At 45.4% G+C, this 21,901-nt stretch overlaps 1 protein-coding gene across 1 annotated transcript in view; it reads left to right on the top strand.

Moving 5' to 3' along the window:
- The window catches only part of LOC311131467 (carboxyl-terminal PDZ ligand of neuronal nitric oxide synthase protein-like), a 187,195-nt gene that overhangs the window by 120,768 nt on the left and 44,526 nt on the right, over positions 1-21,901 (top strand). The window contains exon 8 of the mRNA XM_084164481.1: positions 16,323-16,484. Within this exon, the coding sequence (XP_084020607.1) occupies positions 16,323-16,484 (162 nt within the window). The remainder of the gene's footprint in view (positions 1-16,322; positions 16,485-21,901) is intronic.

Genomic DNA, 21,901 nt, shown 5'->3' with positions numbered 1-21,901 from the left:
ACTTGCAAGACACCAAGGCTAGTGTTGTGGATTAAAGGCACAGTCCGTAGGTTCTCTGTCCCCTGGGCCAACAAGGTGAAATAGAAACTTACATTTGAGTCAAAAAAGGATATTCATATGATAGGTAAGATATACAAAACCTTGGTTGAAAGTTGGTTGCAATTTCAATTTAATCATCCAAAAACGACAGAACAAATAATTCAACAAATATTGTGGTTAAACTCAAACATACTAATTGATAAAAAAAAACAAATTTTTTGGAGAGAAAAAAATATATATTTATAGTCTTCGTAAATGATATCATAGGTAGAACTGGTGGAGTTATGTCGCACATGCAGCTAACAAAAAACATATGGAAATGTCTGCTCTACCCAAAATTACAACCAAATAATTGCAGCATTACCGCAAAAATGGAAGAGGAAAGTGGAAGGGGGAAAAGTAAGGAACTTGTCTGTCGGCCCTGCATTAAAGACCATAATTGGTTAAAGAAAATTGTGATAAATAAAAAAGTATACCAGTTTCATTTGAGGACCAAAGGATTGGCAGCTGTCCCATATAGATTGCAAAATAGTTGGGAAGAGATTTTTGACGTACCGATTCCATGGCAAATGGTTTATGAACTGATGCGCAAAACAACACCGGATTGAAAACGTATAATTTTTCAATTTAAATTATTATAAAATTTATTGCAACCAGTAGAATGTTATTTATATGGGGGATACAATCTTCCCAGCTCTGCAGATTTTTGCTGTGAAGAGACAGAATCATTCGATCAATTGTTTTGGTAGTGTCCATTTCTAGATTGTTTTTGGTCCAGGAATGGCTGAAGGATTGCAATATTTACAGTGGGTAAAAAAAGTATTTAGTCAGCCACCAATTGTGCAAGTTCTCCCACTTAAAAAGATGAGAGAGGCCTGTAATTTTCATCATAGGTACACGTCAACTATGACAGACAAAATGAGATTTTTTTCTCTCCAGAAAATCACATTGTAGGATTTTTAATGAATTTATTTGCAAATTATGGTGGAAAATAAGTATTTGGTCAATAACAAAAGTTTCTCAATACTTTGTTATATACCCTTTGTTGGCAATGACACAGGTCAAACGTTTTCTGTAAGTCTTCACAAGGTTTTCACACACTGTTGCAGGTATTTTGGCCCATTCCTCCATGCAGATCTCCTCTAGAGCAGTGATGTTTTGGGGCTGTCGCTGGGCAACACGGACTTTCAACTCCCTCCAAAGATTTTCTATGGGGTTGAGATCTGGAGACTGGCTAGGCCACTCCAGGACCTTGAAATGCTTCTTACGAAGCCACTCCTTCGTTGCCCGGGCAGTGTGTTTGGGATCATTGTCATGCTGAAAGACCCAGCCACGTTTCATCTTCAATGCCCTTGCTGATGGAAGGAGGTTTTCACTCAAAATCTCACGATACATGGCCCCATTCATTCTTTCCTTTACACGGATCAGTCGTCCTGGTCCCTTTGCAGAAAAACAGCCCCAAAGCATGATGTTTCCACCCCCATGCTTCACAGTAGGTATGGTGTTCTTTGGATGCAACTCAGCATTCTTTGTCCTCCAAACACGACGAGTTGAGTTTTTACCAAAAAGTTCTATTTTGGTTTCATCTGACCATATGACATTCTCCCAATCCTCTTCTGGATCATCCAAATGCACTCTAGCAAACTTCAGACGGGCCTGGACATGTACTGGCTTAAGCAGGGGGACACGTCTGGCACTGCAGGATTTGAGTCCCTGGCGGCGTAGTGTGTTACTGATGGTAGGCTTTGTTACTTTGGTCCCAGCTCTCTGCAGGTCATTCACTAGGTCCCCCCGTGTGGTTCTGGGATTTTTGCTCACCGTTCTTGTGATCATTTTTACCCCACGGGGTGAGATCTTGCGTGGAGCCCCAGATCGAGGGAGATTATCAGTGGTCTTGTATGTCTTCCATTTCCTAATAATTGCTCCCACAGTTGATTTCTTCAAACCAAGCTGCTTACCTATTGCAGATTCAGTCTTTCCAGCCTGGTGCAGGTCTACAATTTTGTTTCTGGTGTCCTTTGACAGCTCTTTGGTCTTGGCCATAGAGGTGTTTGGAGTGTGACTGTTTGAGGTTGTGGACAGGTGTCTTTTATACTGATAACAAGTTCAAACAGGTGCCATTAATTCAGGTAACGAGTGGAGGACAGAGGAGCCTCTTAAAGAAGAAGTTACAGGTCTGTGAGAGCCAGAAATCTTGCTTGTTTGTAGGTGACCAAATACTTATTTTCCGCCATAATTTGCAAATAAATTCATAAAAAATCCTACAACGTGATTTTCTGGATTTTTTTCCTCAATTTGTCTGTCATAGTTGACGTGTACCTATGATGAAAATTACAGGCCTCTCTCATCTTTTTAAGTGGGAGAACTTGCACAATTGGTGGCTGACTAAATACTTTTTCCCCCCACTGTATATATATATATATATTTGCGGGAAAAAAACAAAAGGGGGATTGGAAGTGATGCAGACAATTACATTGATGGAAGTTACAATCTACCTGCAATATTAAAGCTGATGTACCCCGTAAAAAAATTGATATTCAAAACCTTGCAGAGAGCCTATCCAACTGACAATCTCTTAGAAAAAAAATTGAAACTATTGGAACCAAGACTTAAAAATAACTGATATTGGCACAAGATGGAGGGAATGTTGGAACATAACAAACAGAATTACAGTTAACGTAAAATGTACTGTTAATCCAGTATAAACGAATGTATCGAATTTATTACACAAGAGACAATATTCACAAATTCTACAGCACAACGGCAGAGTCTTGTCTTAAGTGTAAAACTAACAATGACTCAATAATCCATGCCTTCTGGGAGTGCTATAAAGTCCAAAAGTTATGGGCGGAGTTAGAAGGTTGGCTGTCCGAAGTATTACAATGTACAGTGCATTCGGAAAGTATTCAGACCTCTTGACTTTTTCCACATTTTGTTACGTTACAGCCTTATTCTAAAATGGATTAAATAAAAAAAATCCTCAACAATCTACACACAATACCCCATAATAACAATGTGAAAACAGGTTTTTAGAAATGTTCGCAAATTTATTAAACGTAAAAACAGAAATACCTTATTTACATAAGTAATCAGACCCTTTGCTATGAGACTCGAAATTGAGCTCAGGTGCATCCTGTTTCCATTGATCGTCCTTGAGATGTTTCTACAACTTGATTGGAGTCCACCTGTGGTAAATTCAATTGATTGATGATTTGGAAAGGCACACCTGTCTATATAAGGTCCCACAGTTGACAGTGCATGTCAGAGATAAACCAAGCCACGAGATCACAGGAATTGTCTGTAGAGCTCTGAGACAGGATTGTGTCAAGGCACAGATCTGGGGAAGGGTACCAAAACATTTCTGCAGCATTGAAGGTCCCCAAGAACACAGTGGCCTCCATCATTCTTAAATGGAAGAAGTTTGGAACTACCAAGACTCTTCCTAGAGCTGGCCGCCTGGCCAAACTGAGCAATCGGGGGAGAAGGGCCTTGGTCAGGGAGGTGACCAAGAACCCAATGGTCACTCTGACAGAGCTCTACAGATCCTCTGTGGAGATGGGAGAACCTTCCAGAAGGACAACCATCTCTGCAGCACTCCACCAATCAGGCCTTTATGGTAGAGTGGCCAGACAGAAGCCACTCCTCAGTAAAAGACACATGACAGCCTGCTTGGAGTTTGCCAAAAGGCACCTAAAGACTCTCAGACCATGAGAAACAACATTATCTGGTCTGATGAAACCAAGATTGAACTCTTTGACCTGAATGCCAAGCGTCACATCTGGAGGAAACCTGGCACCATCCGTAAGGTGAAGCATGGTGGTGGCAGCATCATGCTGTGGGGGTGTTTTTCAGCGGCAGGGACTGAGAGACTAGTCAGGATCGAGGCAAAGATGAATGGAGCAAAGTACAGAGAGATCCTTGATGAAAACCTGCTCCAGAGCGCTCAGGACCTCAGACTGGGGGAAGGTTCACCTTCCAACAGGACAACAACCCTAAGCACACAGCCAAGACAATGCAGGAGTGGCTTCGGGACAAGTGTCTGAATGTCCTTGAGTGGCCCAGCCAGAGCCCGGACTTGAACCCGATCAAACATCTCTGGAGAGACCTGAAAATAGCTTTGCAGGGACGCTCCCCATCCAACCTGACAGAGCTTGAGAGGATCTGCAGAGAAGAATGGGAGAAACTCCCCAAATACAGGTGTGCCAAGCTTGTAGCGTCATACCCAAGAGGACTCAAGGCAGTAATCGCTGCCAAAGGTGCTTCAGCAAAGTGCTGAGTAAAGGGTCTGAATACTTATGTAAATGTGATATTCCAATTTTCTATTTTTAATAAATTAACATTTTGGGGTATTGTGTGTAATTTGATGAGCAAAATAAAACAATTTTAGCATTTTTAGAATAAGGCTGTAACATAGCAAAATGTGGAGAAAGTCAATGGGTCCGAATACTTTCCGAATGCACTGTAAATGTACTTTGCCTGCATATTTCAAGACATGGCATATGAGGGTGCAGTGAGATACCCGATGGGTTGGACGATACTTTTCTCGTCAATCATCTTGAGAAAACGTATTCTTAAAAACTGGAAATCAACCAATCAACGCAATGGAAAAGTCAAATGCTTTATTAATGAAATGTTGAAAATGCGTGGGTTGACGGAGAGAAACAAAATGGTCCAGTTTGAGGCCTATTGGACTAGGTTTTGTTGGGTTGTTTAGATTATACTACTGGTGTCCCTGAACTCTGCTCTGCTTTGCTCTGCTGTTATCTGGATGTGAGTTGTAGAACAAACAGCTTCGAGGTGTGCAGTCTTTTTCTACTCAACTCTTATCCTCCCCTCTCCTGTTCAGATGCCTGCAGGTGTGTTTGAATGTTTGAAAGAAAACATTTGTTTTAATGGCGCATACTGTTTACGCTGCCCAACAGATGACCTCGGAAACTATCTTCAGCAGGAGACTGGGATGCTACTGCTTGCTCTCTTTCTCTCTCTCTCTTTTTCTCTCTCTCTCTCTTTTTCTCTCTCTCTCTCTAACATGCTCTCTTTCTCTCTCTCTCTCACTCTCTCTCTAACATGCTCTCTCTCACTCACTCTCTCTCTCAGTTTTGCTCTCTCTCTTCTCCTCTGTATCAGTAAATAATTCAAAGTGCCAACTTTCCAAGGCGTATTGTTGTTTTCACCACATGGCTGAAGAATCAGGAAGATGGCATGTTAAGTGTTCAGTGGTGTGTGTATGTGTGAATAAATTATGACAGTATGTGTTTTTCAGCAGTGTCTAACCCGAACAACTTCAGAACAACAACCACTTAGCCTGATATCCATTAACTACCCAAACACAACACTGAAACATTAACGATATACATGTATCAATAGTTTGAATGTGCTGCTAACTGCTAAAATGCTGTTTTAGCCTCTCCTCTCCGACTAGTTGTCATTTGCCAAACCCTGTGATAGAAATCATCTGTCATGAATGATGTCTTCACTGATTGGATCAGCTCTTCACTTACAGAAACTCTCTCTCCCTGTTGCGCCGCATGGAATTGCTATAGTAACACTGGAGTCATTCAGTCTGCTCATTTAAACACTGTGTCCTTGAAGACTCACTGTATCAGCTACCGTAAACATGGCCACAGGCACAGACAGTTCTGAGGGAAGGGACCTCTTAGCATTAAGATTAGAATGCATACTCCTCTGCTGCACGCACGCGAACACACACACACACACACACACACACCCACCCACACTTCTCCCCTCCCTCCATTACCCCAGGTCTAGAGGCATTGACCTGGCTGTGCTTAGTCGTACTGAGCAGGCCATTAATATCAGTCATCAATAGTAACGTCACAGACACAGACAGACACAGTGCTTTATTTATGAACACAGAATACCCACAGAATACAGATACAAATCTGTATATCGCACCACTGTATATGCTGGGTTTTTAACGCTCAACCGTTTCAAGAGTGTATCAAGAATGGTCCACCACCCAAATGACATCCAGCCATCTTGACACAACTGTGGGAAGCATTGGAGTCAACATGGGCCAGCATCCCTGTGGAACGCTTTCGATACCTTGTAGAGTCCATGGCCCGACAAATTGAGGCTGTTCTGAGGGCAAAAGGGGGGGTGCACCACATATTAGGAAGGTGTTCCTAATGTTTGGTATACTCAGTGTATATCACAACACTCAGACGAAATTCTTAAAGATACTGCAGTAATTCTACAATAAGATGCACTTAGGGTAGTCTTATTATGGCAGTGACTGTTTAAGTTTCATTGTGTGTGTGTGTGGTTTGGTTTTCCTATCCTTGTGGAGACCAGAAGTCCTCACAAGGATAGTAAAACAAGGACAATTCAAACAACTGGGGTCGCAGGTCCCCACAAGGAAAAAGACTACTTTAGGCTTAGGGGTTAGGTTTAGGGTTAGGGTTACAATTAGGGTTAGAATTAGGGGTTAGGGTTAGGAGAGGATTAGGTTTAGTTTTAGGGTTTGGGGTTAAGGGTTAAGGTTAGGGTTAGGATTTTGAATGGGAATACATTTTTGGTTCCCCACAAGGATAGTAAAGCAAACGTTTGTGGGTGGGGGTTAAATGAAGCTCATGGAAGAATATACAATAGTTAGTGTGTGATTTATTTGTGGCTGTTCTGCCTGTCATCTCAGCTGTATTACATAATCAGTACTCCTGCCTTCTCATTCCCCATGCAGGCCTCTCCGCTTGGTGCTCTCCATCACAACAACCCTACACACACACACACACACACACACACACACACACACACACACACACACACACACACACACACACACACACACACACACACAGACACACACACACACACACACACACACACACACACACACACACACACACACACACACACACACACACACACACACACACACACACACACACACACGCACACAGATATTTCTAATCCTGTCTAGATTGTGCCTCCAGAGAGCAACTGTACTTAGTTGGCAACAGTGCTGATGTAGCAGAGATGGTTTGTGTTTTACTAGGCTTTAGTTCCGCAGGCTAACACAGTCTTGTAGCATTCAGGTGACCGTGTTTAAAACTAGTCGGTCATAGACTCGTGGGGAGAGAGATAGATGCACTCAGTGGGAGAGAGATAGATGGCTGTAACTGAGTGTGCATAAACTGGTACAAGGCGTGGTTATTTTGCGTGTTGGAAAATATTTCCTGTATCCAGAGGTCTCTTCCTGTCCTGGATGGCTGCCAGGATACAGGAGGGAGTGACACTTCAGAGGTCCTTTGTTGTTGACTTCCTCCCCCGTTCCTCCCTGTTCCAAAATAGCCTGTAGCTCCTAGCGCTCTGTGTGGATGAGCTTCCCTTATCCACATCACACACACCACTGGCATCCCTCACCCAACCCCTAATCCACTCCTACCTAGTCCCCACTACATTACCCCCTAGCCCCTGCTACTCTGCCCTATGCATTCACCCCCCAACACACACACACACACACACACTCTCTCACTCACTCTCTCTCTCACACTCTCTCTCTCTCAGACACACAGCTCTGAGTGTGTTATTGGTGCTGTGGGTGGATCCAGGTTGTCAGAAGGACAGGATAGATAGCAGCTAGTGTAATCACTGCTAAAGGACGAGAGAGCCAGCCTTCCTTCTCTATCTCAGGGGTCCATTACTTCCTGTCTCGTTCTTCTCCCCCCCCCCCCCCCCGTCGTTGGGCTGTGTTGCTGAGTGGATGTGGTGGCAGAGAGATGGATGGGCAGATTACTGCGGCTGCAAAGGACGTCTGAGGGGACTGGGTGGAGTAAACACACACACACACACACTGCCTTATACACACTGCCAGCTGCTGTTACAACACTAGACCCAGACCCCTGACGGGGTGTGTGTGTGTGCGTGTGCGTGTGTGCGTGTGTGTACTCAAAGGCAGAGGGCCACAGCACTTAAGGGCTCTCAGGGCATCCATAGTCAGGGAGGGAGACTTGGAATGGAACATGCAGTGCACACTCTGAAGGGAAGGAGATGAGTGCCCTTCACAGTGTTCTCTGAAAGGAAGGAGTGGAGACTTGGAAGGGAACATGTAGTTTACGACTGTCTCGTATCAGGGCATCTGATTTCCCCTTTGAAGGGGCAGAAGTGTCCTACAGACGCTGCAGAGAGGGTGGAAGGGAGCGGGGAGTGAGTGTGTAGCATCTACAGCATGTTGAATTCTTAATGGATATTGCCTTGTAACGTTGTGACATTGAAGTGTGAACTTAGAGACATTGGTCATGTAAAAAAATTATGAGGGGTATTTGGGAAGTGTTTTGTTTTTGTTGATCTAAACATAAAAGTACTTGTAGTTGTAATTCTGTTCAGAACACGAACTTGAGACCCCATTTTCTTCTACTCGTTTGTTTACTTGTCTGAATAAAAAATGCAAATGCTGTTTCCATCCAAATTGGGACCAGATTGCTGTAAACACATTTGGCATTCACTGCATAAGGATTGTTGTTTTCTCTGTCTGTTGAGTTAAACACACTTGGAAGGCTGTGGATCAGACACAGTTAGGGAATCTAATCTTTATTCAGTATGCCTGTTAGTGTGTTGTCGTTAGCTCGTTAGAAGTGCTTGGTATATGTGTGTGTACGTGCGTGTCTGTCTGTCTCTTGGTGCCTGCGGGGCATAGCACAGCCTCAGGCAAAATGATGCTGGGTTTTATTCCACACATTGGTCTCTCTGCTGTTCTCAGTGTGTATGGTCCAGAGTGCTTTGACTGAAAGTGTTGATATTTCACTACTAACCAACAGAGGCCGGAGGGCCATTGTTCAAAAACCACAAGTTTAATGTATTTCTCCCCAAGGCGTAGACCAAGTCAAAACACCCTGAAATCACGATGAATAACAACAATTCACTCGCTAGCCCTCTGCTTTCTTCAAATATACAGTAAAAATCTACTGTTTGTTTCTTCAAAGGAAGGAGTAAAGGCGCTATCTCTGACAACAACGGTCTTGAATAACCTCTACTGTGTCTTTGTTAGTGAAGCTTTTAAACTACCCATCGTACTATATGTGTACAGAAGACTCAGTGGAGCATGACTCGTCACAAAGCTCTGCTTGACTGAGAGGGATGGATGGACACCTTTATGGAAACTGACAGGAAGTGTCTCTCTCTGTCTCTCTACCACTCTCTGTCTCTCTCCTTACCATTCTCCCTCTCTCTCTCTCTCCCTACCACTCTCTCTTTCATTCTCTCTTTCTCTCCTGACCACTCTCTCTCTCTTTCTCGTTCTCTCTTTCCATTTCTCTCCCTCTCCCCATATTCCCTACCAACGTAATGTCTCAGTTTAGTTCTTCCGACCAATACAGACAGCCTTTCTCTCTCGTTCTCTCTCTCAATTCAATTTTCAATTTAAGGGCTTTATTGGCATGGGAAACATACGTTAACATTGCCAAAGCAAGTGAAATAGATAATAAACAAAAGTGAAATAAACAATAGAAAATGTACAGTAAACATTACACTCACAAAAGTTCCAAAAGAATAAAGACATTTCAAATGTCATATTATGTCTATATACAGTGTTATAATGATGTGCAAATAGTACAAGTACAAAAAGGAAAATAAATTAACAGAAATATAGGTTGTATTTACAATTGTCACGATCGTCGTATACAGAGGAGGACCAAGGCGCAGCGTTGCAGGCAAACATACTCTTTATTAGAGACACGATCAAAAACAACAAAACGATAACGTGACAGTTCACGGTCTAACACAAACAGACTAGAAACAAGATCCCACAACATTTGTGGGCAAATAGCCTCTATAAATATGGGTCCCAATCAGAGACAACCAGCCACAGCTGACACTCGTTGCCTCTGATTGGGAACCACTCTGGCCAACACAGAAATACAACCTATAGAATATCCACACCCTGGCTCAACATATAGAGTCCCAGAGCCAGGGTGTGACAGTACCCCCCCCTAAAGGCGCGGACTGCGACCGCGCCTAAACGTACACACACCAGGGGAGGGCTGGGTGGGCATTCCTCCTCGGAGGCGGTTCCGGCTCCGGGCTTGACCACCACCCTTCCACCATCCCCCCGTGGCGCCCCTGGTCCGGTCTGGCCCCGCTGGCTGGAGCTGGACCGGACATCGTAGAAGCGGACCGCTTTGGCTCCGGTGTGGAGCAGCTGTACCTTACCAGGCACCGGTGACCCAGGCACGGGTTGTGCTGGACTGACGACGCGCACCCCTGGCTTGGTGCGTGGAGCCGAAACGGGCCGGACCGGGCTGACGACTCGCACCCCTGGCTTGGTGCGTGGAGTAGGAACGGGCCGGACCGGGCTGACGATGCGCACCCCTGGCTTGGTGCGTGGAGTAGGAACGGGCCGGACCGGGCTGACGATGCGCACCCCTGGCTTGGTGCGTGGAGTAGGAACGGGCCGGACCGGGCTGACGATGCGCACCCCTGGCTTGGTGCGTGGAGTAGGAACGGGCCGGACCGGGCTGACGATGCGCACCCCTGGCTTGGTGCGAGGAGCAGGGACAGGCCGGACCGGGCTGGCGACGCACACCGTAGGCTTGGTGCGTGGAGCAGGGACAGGCCGGACCGGGCTGGCGACGCACACCGTAGGCTTGGTGCGTGGAGCAGGGACAGGCCGGACCGGGCTGGCGACGCACACCGTAGGCTTGGTGCGTGGAGCAGGGACAGGCCGGACCGGGCTGGCGACGCACACCGTAGGCTTGGTGCGTGGAGCAGGGACAGGCCGGACCGGGCTGGCGACGCACACCGTAGGCTTGGTGCGTGGAGCAGGGACAGGCCGGACCGGGCTGTGGAGACGGATAGGAGACCTGGAGTGAAGAGCTGCCACAACCCGTCCTGGCTGAATGCCTACCTTCACACACTCTGTGTGAGGCATCAGCACAGGACGTACAGGGCTGTGTACCCGTACTGGCATAACAGCACGTGACACTGGCGCAGGATATCCGGGACCGAGGAGAGGCACTGGAGGCCACGAGCGCTGAGCCGGCACACTCCGTCCTGGCTGCATGCCCACCTTCGCACAACACGTGCGGGGTGCTCGCACAGGACGTACCGGACTATGCCGGACCACTCGTGGCACAGTGCGCAGCTCCGCATACCACGGAACCTGCCCAGTCTCATGCTGCCATGCCTGAGTACGGGGAGTTGGCTCTGCTCTCCATCCAGGCTCCGCCAACCTGCCTTCTGGCCCCCAAAACCCGGTGGCCTCCTCTCCTAATCTCCCAATTCGCCCTGTGGCAGCCTCCTGCTGCCCAGTCGCCCATGCCGTGTGCCCCCCCCTAAAAAATTATTGGGGGTGCCTCTCGCCCGTCCGACCACGGCCCGGTTGACGCCGCTTCTCCACTCCTGCCTGGGTCTCCCCCTTCATCGCCTTCCGGTACCGGACGGCCTCCTCCTTCGTAATCTGCCCCCAGCCGAGGAGGACATCCACCAGCGTTACCTCCTGCGTGTGTTCCTGGACACGCTGCTTGGTCCTGGTTTGGTGGGATCTTCTGTCACGATAGTCGTATACAGAGGAGGACCAAGGCGCAGCGTTGCAGGCAAACATACTCTTTATTAGAGACACGATCAAAAACAACAAAACGATAACGTGACAGTTCACGGTCTAACACAAACAGACTAGAAACAAGATCCCACAACATTTGTGGGCAAATAGCCTCTATAAATATGGCTCCCAATCAGAGACAACCAGCCACAGCTGACACTCGTTGCCTCTGATTGGGAACCACTCTGGCCAACACAGAAATACAACCTATAGAATATCCACACCCTGGCTCAACATATAGAGTCCCAGAGCCAGGGTGTGACAACAATGGTGTTTGTTCTTCACTGGTTGCCCTTTTCTTGTGGCAACAGGTCACAAATCTTGCTGCTGTGATGGCACACTGTGGTATTTCACCCAATAGATATGAGAGTTTATCCTAATTGGATTTGTTTTCAAATTATTTGTGGGTCTGTGTAATCTGAGGGAAGTATGTGTCTCTAATATGGTCATACATTTGTCAGGAAGTTAGGAAGTGCAGCTCAGTTTCCACCTCATTTTGTGGGCAGTGTGCACATAGCCTGTCTTCTCTTGAGAGCCAGGTCTGCCTACGGCGGCCTTTCTCAATAGCAAGGCTATGATCACTAAGTCTGTACATAGTCAAAGCTTTCCTTAATTTTGGGTCAGTCACAGTGGTCAGGTATTCTGCCACTGTGTACTCTCTGTTTAGGGCCAAATAGCGTTCTAGTTTGCTCTGTTTTTTTGTAAATTATTTCCAATGTGTCAAGTAATTATTTTTTTGTTTTCTCATGATTTGGTTGAGTCTAATTGTGTTGCTGTCCTGGGGCTCTGTGGGGTCAGTTTGTGTTTGTGAACAGAGCCTCAGGGCCAGCTTGCTTAAGGGACTCTAATCTAGGTTAATCTCTCTGTAGGTGATGGCTTTGTTATGGAAGGTTTGGGAATCGCTTCTTTTTAGGTGGTTGTAGAATTTAACGGCTATTTTCTGGATTATGATAATTAGCGGGTATCTGCCTAATTCTGCTCTGCATGCATTATTTGGTGTTTTACATTGTACACAGAGGATCTTTTTGCAGAATTCTGCATGCAGAGTCTCAATTTGTTGTTTGTCCCATTTTGTGAATTCTTGGTTGGTGAGCGGACCCCAGACCTCACAACCATAAAGGACAATGGGTTCTATAACTGATTGAAGTATTTTTAGCAAGATCCTAATTGGTACAGTTGAAGTCGGAAGTTTACATACACTTAGGTTGGAGTCATTAAAATTCGTTTTTCAACCACTCCACAAATGTCTTGTTAACAAACTATAGTTTTGGCAAGTCGGTTAGGACATCTACTTTGTGCATAACACAAGTAATTTTTACAACAATTGTTTACAGACAGATTATTTCACTTATAATTCACTGTATCACAATTCCAGTGAGTCAGAAGTTTACATACACTAAGTTGACTGTGCCTTTAAACAGCTTGGATAATTCCAGAAAATGATGTCATGGCGTTAGAAGCTTCTGATAGGTTAATTGACATCATTTGAGTCAATTGGAGGTGTACCTGTGGATGTATTTCAAGGCCTACCTTCAAACTCAGTGCCTCTTTGCTTGACATCATGGGAAAATCAAAAGAAATCAGCCAAGACCTCAGAAAAAAACTTGGGAGCAATTTCCAAACGCCTGAAGATACCGCGTTCATCTGTACAAACAATAGTACGGAAGTATAAACACCATGGGACCACGCAGCCGTCATACCGCTCAGGAAGGAGACGCGTTCTGTCTCCTAGAGATGAACGTACTTTGGTGTGAAAAGTGCAAATCAATCCCAGAACAACAGCAAAGGACCTTGTGAAGATGCTGGAGGAAACAGGTACAAAAGTATCTATATCCACAGTAAAACGAGTCCTATATCGACATAACCTGAAAGGCCACTCAGCAAAGAAGAAGCCACTGCTCCAAAACCGCCATAAAAAAGCCAGACTACGGTTTCCAACTGCATATGGGTCGTACCTTTTTGGAGAAATGTCCTCTGGTCTGATGAAACAAAAATATAACTGTTTGGCCATAATGACCATCGTTATGTTTGGAGGAAAAAGGTGGGTTCTTGCAAGCCGAAGAACACCATCCCAACCGTGAAGCACGGGGGTGGCAGCATCATGCTGTGGGGGTGCTTTGCTACAGGAGACACTGGTGCACTGCACAAAATAGATGGCATCATGAGGAAGGAAAATGATGTGGAGATATTGAAGCAACATCTCAAAACATCAGTCAGGAAGTTATAGCTTGGTTGCAAACGGGTCTTCCAAATGGACAATGACCCCAAGCATACTTCCAAAGTTGTGGCAAAATGGCTTAAGGACAACAAAGTCAAGGTATTGGAGTGGCCATCACAAAGCCCTGACCTCAATCCTATAGAAAATGTGTGGGCAGAACTGAAAAAGCGTGTGCGAGCAAGGAGGCCTACAAACCTGACTCAGTTACACCAGCTCTGTCAGGAGGAATGGGCCAAAATTCACCCAACTTATTGTTGGAAGCTTGTGGAAGGCTACCCGAAACGTTAAGTTAAACAATTGAAAGGCAATGCTACCAAATACTAATTGAGTGTGTGTGAACTTCTGACCCACTGGGAATGTGATGAAATAAATAAAAGCTGCAAAAATCTCTGAAGCTGGAGACACTTATCTCCCTCACTAACTTTAAGCATCAGTTGTCAGAGCACCTTAACGATCACTGCACCTGTACACAGCCCTTCTGAAATTAGCCCACCCAACTATCTCATCCCCATATTGTTATTTATTTTGCTCATTTGCACCCCAGTATCTCTATTTGCACATCATCTCTTGCACATCTATCATTCCAGTGTTAATACTAATTGTAATGATTTTGCACTATAGCCTATTTATTGCCTTACCTCCATAACTTGCTACATTTGCACACACTGTATATATATTTTCTGTTGTATTTTTGACTTTATGTTTTGTTTTACCCCATATGTAACTCTGTGTTGTTGTTTTTATCGCACTGCTTTGCTTTATCTTGGACAGGTCGCAGTTGTAAATGAGAACTTGTTCTCAACTGGCTTACCTGGTCAAATAAAGGTTAAATAAAATAAAAAATATATATATATATCTTACTGAGATTTCTCTCTCTCTCTCTCTCGCCTTCCCAGCGCCCCTAACCATTACACATGTATTATATTAACTCCCTCTTCACTCCAACTACCATTATATCACTGACAGTTCTCTATGCAAAGGTACTTAGTAGATAAAATAAATAAAACAGTCTGTCTTTGAGCTGACTGCCAAGGTATTCTTTTCATGTTCAAACTACTACAATTATTCTGATGAGATGGCAGGTTTACCACTCTCTGAAATTACTGTTTTAGTCACCATGGTTACAGCTATGGGAGACCTGGTCTCTTTAAAGGATATATTTTCCACCAAACTGTGTATTGTGTGTACCTCACTATGTTCTACAGAGATTGATGTTGTAGTGTCGCTTTGACGATGTCTGTCTGAAGGAAACCAATATTTAACCAGAGTTGAAGTAAACGTACAAGGATGTGTACTGCACTTGATGAAATCACTACACGCATGCACATACACACACAAAGACAAACACAAACACACATACACACACACACATACACACACACACACACACACACACACACACAAACACACATACATAAACACACATACACACACACATAAACACACATACACACACACACACAGTGTCCTAGTTCCACTGTTCATCATTAAGACGTGAGAGTAAACAGCCTGTCTGGTAATGTCCCCATTAACCTGTAGATCAGACAGTGACACACCATCACTCATCCACTGGCCCAGTGGGGGTACAAACCTTGAGTTGTCTCTCTTTATTTCCCACACTAATCAATCTCTATCAATCAAACTCTCTCTCTCTCTTTATTTCCCACACTAATCAATCTCTATCAATCAATCAAACTCTCTCTCTCTCTGTCTCTCTCTGTCTCTCTCTCTCTCTCTCTCTCTCTCTCTCTCTCTCTCAACCCAAGGTTGACGGTTCGAATCCCAGTGCTGGCAGGGATTGACCTGGCAACTGGAGGGTTGCTGGCATCAATATCTGTTGCCACCTACCGCTGATGTTCACTTGAGCAAGGAGCTTAACCCCTTAAAATAATTGCTTATTGGGCGCTGCTTTGTGGCTGCCCTGTGATCCAACCTAATGTGTGTGTGTGTATCGGGGGGTTGGATAAAAGCAGAAGACACATTTCTATCTCGCGTGGACTAATAAAGTATATCTTATGTATTCTTCTCAGTAAAAGCATCTTCTCAGTCTAGGCAATTATCTCTGTCTGACACAGTGACAGATTGAATTTGCTCTTCAAGGAAAAACAATATAGTCCTCCAGTCCTTTGACAGATACAAGCTGCTATTGTTCATCTTTTCAATTCATTATTGTGTGAATGCTATTCCAGTAGTGACTTATTGGGTTGTCTGTTTGTGTCTGGGTGGATGCGTGAGTGAGCATGAGTTTTCCTTTTCTCTTAGGGCCTGTTCAGCCATGCCTCTGTTTTACCTCAAGCTCTGCTTATCACCGGGGGAAATGTACACTCGCACTGCCAAAGGACACATTCTGAATATGAACATCAATATGTCACTTTCTCTGACTTTCTCTCTCTCTCTTTGTTTGTCTTTCTCCATATCCTCCTTACATCTTCCATCCTCTCTCTCCTTGTATTGATGTCTCCCTCTCTCAAAATCAATCCATCATTAACCCACTCCTCTCCTCCATGGCAGGTTCCAGAGGAGGCCTCTCTGCTGCTGGCGTCCCCCAGGATGCTGCTGCCGTCATCGGGTATTCTGCCTCCCAGCACCCCCCTGTCAGTCCACCACCAGATCCAACTGCTACAGCAACAACTACAGCAACAACAGCAACAGACACATGTAGCTGTGGCACAGGTAGGACTGAGACACACACACACACACACACACACACACACGTTTGTGTATGTTAACAGATGGTGTTTGTAGTACTGTGGATGGGTGAGGAGGTCTTGTTGTTTGAACTACAGTGAGATGGTCATTACCATAACAAATGGTGTTTTAACCTTGCCCCGGTGTACTGTGTGTTTGTGTGTGGTTCCCTCCTAGCTACCATCTTGTTTGTCTGCGAGCTCTTCACTTTGCTAATATTAACCTTTATGAATCATGTCAACCTTATCTTGTGTGACTTTAACACTAGCTCTCCTACACACACAAACGAACACACACACACACACACACACACACACACACATACACAGTACACGTAATACCAATTACTCACAGCAGAAAAGAGGATTAATGTATGTACTGTACATCAGTATTAACAAAACATGATTAATACAACATGCATGTTGAACCACTGTCACCTTTACAGTGTATCACTGTAGATACAGGAAAATAGAAAGGTTACAGTTGGGTTACTATTGAATAAAGTCAGATTTGCCAGGACGCTTAGGTCATACACTCCCTCACACTCCATCTGTGTGGAATTAACACACACACACACACACAAACACACACACACACAGGTTCACACTGTCAGCCAGTTAGCGAAGCTCCCCCTATTTTCCCCCTATTTACACACAACTATATGAACACACACACACTTACACAACACAAAACCCACACACTGTCAGCGAGTTAGCAACAAGCCTGGAGACCAAAGGCCGCAATTTCACAACTGAGCTCCCTTTATTTACCTCAAACTGCTTGAACACACATACACACACACATACTCACTACCTGTCCTAACTGAAGCAGTTGAACCCAAAGTGTCCCTTGCTGTTGATCGCTGATGTGTTTCAATATTCCAGGAGGCCTGATGTAGCTGTCCTGTCATTGCCTGTACTGAAGTTGTATAACTGAGGTCACACTCTTCCTCTGAGGGCCTATACACAGAGGTCAAACAGTAGGCATAAACTACATAACAGTTCCCATTACTGTATGGATAGTTTACGTACACACACACATAAAGTGCACACACACTCTCTCACACACGGACCACACAGAAAATCAAGGCAGTCCCTCTGCCGTTTGCCCGTGAGTGACGGCAGTGTCACTTTTGATGTGATGTCACACACGCACACTCTTATGTCACCCTCTACTTAATCTGAGGCCTGTGATGTTAGTTTATTTATCTCTCCAGCAGCGTTTTGGGCCGTGGTTCCCTGGGGAAAGCCCTGCCTTGTCAGATCAAACCACAGACACAATGTTTTTGATGTTGAAAGAGATAATTTTACAAATACAAGACATGGACATGGAAATAACTCAAACACACACACACACACACATTTCACACAGCTCAACGCTAGACGGGGACAGGGGAATAACCAACCTCCCTCCCTCTCCTCCCTTCCAGCCGATGTAGGCCTATTAAGTAATGATTAGTCCGGCCTCCTCCTGTTGTTATTGGCTAATTGCTGTTTGTATTGTCTTGCTGGTGAAAGTGTAAGGCTTTACACTCGTGGGCCATGAGAGCATTAGAGGCAGTCCAACTGAGCTTAAGGAGTCTTGGCTCTTATCCTGCTTATCTGTCTGTCCAAACCCCAGCTCACTGCACAGGCATGGATAAACCCATCAGTTCTGCTGCCTGCCGTGCCGTGTGGCATTAAGACTTTGCCCACAGCTAGTTTCAACTGGTCCTTGATGAGTAAGGAGAATTAAAAACCCACTCCGAGGTTAAAAAGAAGACAATAATAAGCTGTGTAAAACACAACATTTGGAAAGTAAGTGAATCAAATCAAATCAAATTGTATTGGTCACATGCGCCGAATACAACAGGTGCAGACATCACAGTGAAATGCTTACTTACAGCCCTTAACCAACAGTGCATTTATTTTTAACAAAAAAAGTAAAAAATAAAACAACAACAAAGAAAGTGTTGAGAAAAAAAGAGCATAAAATAACAGTAGGGAGGCTATATATACAGGGGGGTACCGGTGCAGAGTCAATGTGCGGGGGCACCGGCTAGTTGAGGTAGTTGAAGTAATATGTACATGTGGGTAGAGTTAAAGTGACTATGCATAAATAATTAACAGAGTAGCAGCAGCGTAAAAAGGATGGGGTGGGGGGGCAGTGCAAATAGTCCGGGTAGCCATGATTAGCTGTTCAGGAGTCTTATGGCTTGGGGGTAGAAGCTGTTGAGAAGTCTTTTGGACCTAGACTTGGCACTCCGGTACCGCTTACCGTGCAGTAGCAGAGAGAACAGTCTATGACTAGGGTGGCTGGAGTCTTTGACAATTTTGAGGGCCTTCCTCTGACACCGCCTGGTATAGAGGTCCTGGATGGCAGGAAGCTTGGCCCCAGTGATGTACTGGGCCGTACGCACTACCCTCTGTAGTGCCTTGCGGTCGGAGGCCAAGCAGTTGCCATACCAGGCGGTGATGCAACCAGTCAGGATGCTCTCGATGGTGCAGCTGTAGAATTTTTTGAGGATCTGAGGACCCATGCCAAATCTTTTCAGTCTCCTGAGGGGGAATAGGCTTTGTCGTGCCCTCTTCACGACTGTCTTGGTGTGTTTGGACCATGATAGTTCGTTGGTGATGTGGACACCAAGGAACTTGAAGCTCTCAACCTGTTCCACTACAGCCCCGTCGATGAGAATGGGGGCGTGCTCAGTCCTCTTTTTTTTCCTGTAGTCCACAATCATCTCCTTTGTCTTGATCACGTTGAGGGAGAGGTTGTTGTCCTGGCACCACACGGCCAGGTCTCTGACCTCCTCCCTATAGGCTTTCTCATCGTTGTCGGTGATCAGGCCTACCACTGTTGTGTCGTTGGCAAACTTAATGATGGTGTTGGAGTCGTGCCTGGCCATGCAGTCATGGGTGAACAGAGAGTACAGGAGGGGACTGAGCACGCACCTGAGGGGCCCCCGTGTTGAGGATCAGTGTGGCAGATGTGTTGTTACCTACCCTTACCACCTGGGGGCGGCCCGTCAGGAATTCCAGGATCCAGTTGCAGAGGGAGGTGTTTAGTCCCAGGATCCTTATCTTAGTGATGAGTTTAGAGGGCACTATGGTGTTGAATGCTGAGCTGTAGTCAATGAAAAGCATTCTCACGTAGGTGTTCCTCTTGTCCAGGTGGGAAAGGGCAGTGTGGAGTGCAATAGAGATTGCATCATCTGTGGATCTGTTGGGGCGGTATGCAAATTGGAGTGGGTCTAGGGTTTCTGGGATAATGCTGTTGATGTGAGCCATGACCAGCCTTTCAAAGCACTTCATGGCTACAGACGTCAGTGCTACGGGTCGGTAGTCATTTAGGCAGGTTATCTTAGAGTCCTTGGGCACAGGGACTATGGTGGTCTGCTTGAAACATGTTGGTATTACAGACTCAGTCAGGGACATGTTGAAAATGTCAGTGAAGACACTTGCCAGTTGGTCAGCACATGCTCGGAGTACACGTCCTGGTAATCCGTCTGGCCCTGCGGCCTTGTGAATGTTGACCTGCTTAAAAGTCTTACTCACATCGGCTACGGAGAGCGTGATCACATAGTCATCCGGAACAGCTGGTGCTCTCATGCATGCTTCAGTGTTGCTTGCCTCGAAGCGAGCATAGAAGTGGTTTAGCTCGTCTGGTAGGCTTGTGTCACTGGGCAGCTCGCGGCTGTGCTTCCCTTTGTAGTCTGTAATAGTTTTCAAGCCCTGCCACATCCGACGAGCGTCAGAGCCAGTGAAGCAGAGGAGGATGTGACTGCCTTGTGGAAGTCTAGTTCTGAAGGCCAGAGTGTGTGTGTGTGTGCGTGTGTGCATGTGTGTGTGCGCATGTGCCTGTGTGTGTGTGTCTGTACTTTCTTGCGTGTGTGTGAGACTGGGTACCCGGTTAGCTGGACCTGATTGAAAGCACCCCTCTAACCCCTGTCTGCCAGTCCAGTCAGTCAATCGCCCTGAGAGGGTGATGATGTCACTATTGACTTTGTGCAACAGACAGTCAGGAAGAAAATATTTGATCTCCGCCAATCAGGTGTCAAGGTGGGTCAAGCATATAACTTCTCTTTAGTCTCAGAGGGAGGGCCAGGAGAGCGAATAGCGATCGGCCCAGTTAGGTTGGTACAACGCCAACTCTCTGAGACTGAAAGGACTTCTAACCAAAGTGCTGACGGTAGCTGAGAAGTTAGAAGTTAGCCGCTCCGTGAAAGCTCACACTTATCACAATCATTTAGAGTTGAAAGGAGAGAAGAAGAGGAAAGGATGAGAGAGGGAGAGGAGGAGAGAATAATTATTAACTTAATCAGTGAAGTGTGAATACTTGTGTTTAATGAGACTCTTACACTGCAGAGCAGAACCTACACTGAACTCAAATATAAACGCAGCATGTAAAGTGTTGGTCCCATATTTCATGAGAGGAAATAAAAGATCCCAGAAATGTTCCAAACGCACAAAAAGCTTATTTCTCTCAGATTTTGTTCACAAATGTGTTTACATCCCTGCTAGTAAGCATTTCTCCTTTGCCAAGATAATCCTTCCATGTGACAGGTGTGGCCTATCAAGAAGCTGATTTAACAGCATGATCATTACACTGGAGCATCTTGTGCTGGGGGACAATAAAAGGCCACTCTAAAATGTGCAGTTTTGTCACACAACAGAATGCCACAAATGGCATGCTGACTGCAGGAATGTCCACCAGAGCTATTGCCAGATAATACAGTGGGGAGAACAAGTATTTGATACACTGCCGATTTTGCAGGTTTTCCTACTTACAAAGCATGTAGAGGTCTGTACATTTTTATCATAGGTACACTTCAACTGTGAGAGATGGAATCTAAAACAAAAATCCAGAAAATCATATTGTATGATTTTTAAGTAATTAATTTGCATTTTATTGCATGACATAAGTATTTGATCACCTACCAACCAGTAAGAATTCCGGCTCTCACAGACCTGTTAGTTTTTCTTTAAGAAGCCCTCCTGTTCACCACTCATTACCTGTATTAACTGCACCTGTTTGAACTCGTTACCTGTATAAAAGACACCTGTCCACACACTCAATCAAACAGACTCCAACCTCTCCACAATGGCCAAGACCAGAGAGCTGTGTAAGGACATCAGGGATAAAATTGTAGACCTGCACAAGGCTGGGATGGGCTACAGGACAATAGGCAAGCAGCTTGGTGAGAAGGCAACAACTGTTAATGTAATTATTAGAAAATGGAAGAAGTTCAAGATGACGGTCAATCACCCTCGGTCTGGGGCTCCATGCAAGATCTCACCTCGTGGGGCATCAATGATCATGAGGAAGGTGAGGGATCAGCCCAGAACTACACGGCAGGACCTGGTCAATGACCTGAAGAGAGCTGGGACCACAGTCTCAAAGAAAACCATTAGTAACACACTACG

Source organism: Coregonus lavaretus (genome assembly GCF_964263955.1).
Source record: "Coregonus lavaretus genome assembly, chromosome: 6".
In the NCBI taxonomy this organism is placed as follows: Eukaryota; Metazoa; Chordata; class Actinopteri; order Salmoniformes; family Salmonidae; genus Coregonus; species Coregonus lavaretus.
The sequence above is the reverse complement of the archived record's forward strand: the minus strand, read 5'-3'. Positions and strand labels throughout refer to the sequence as shown.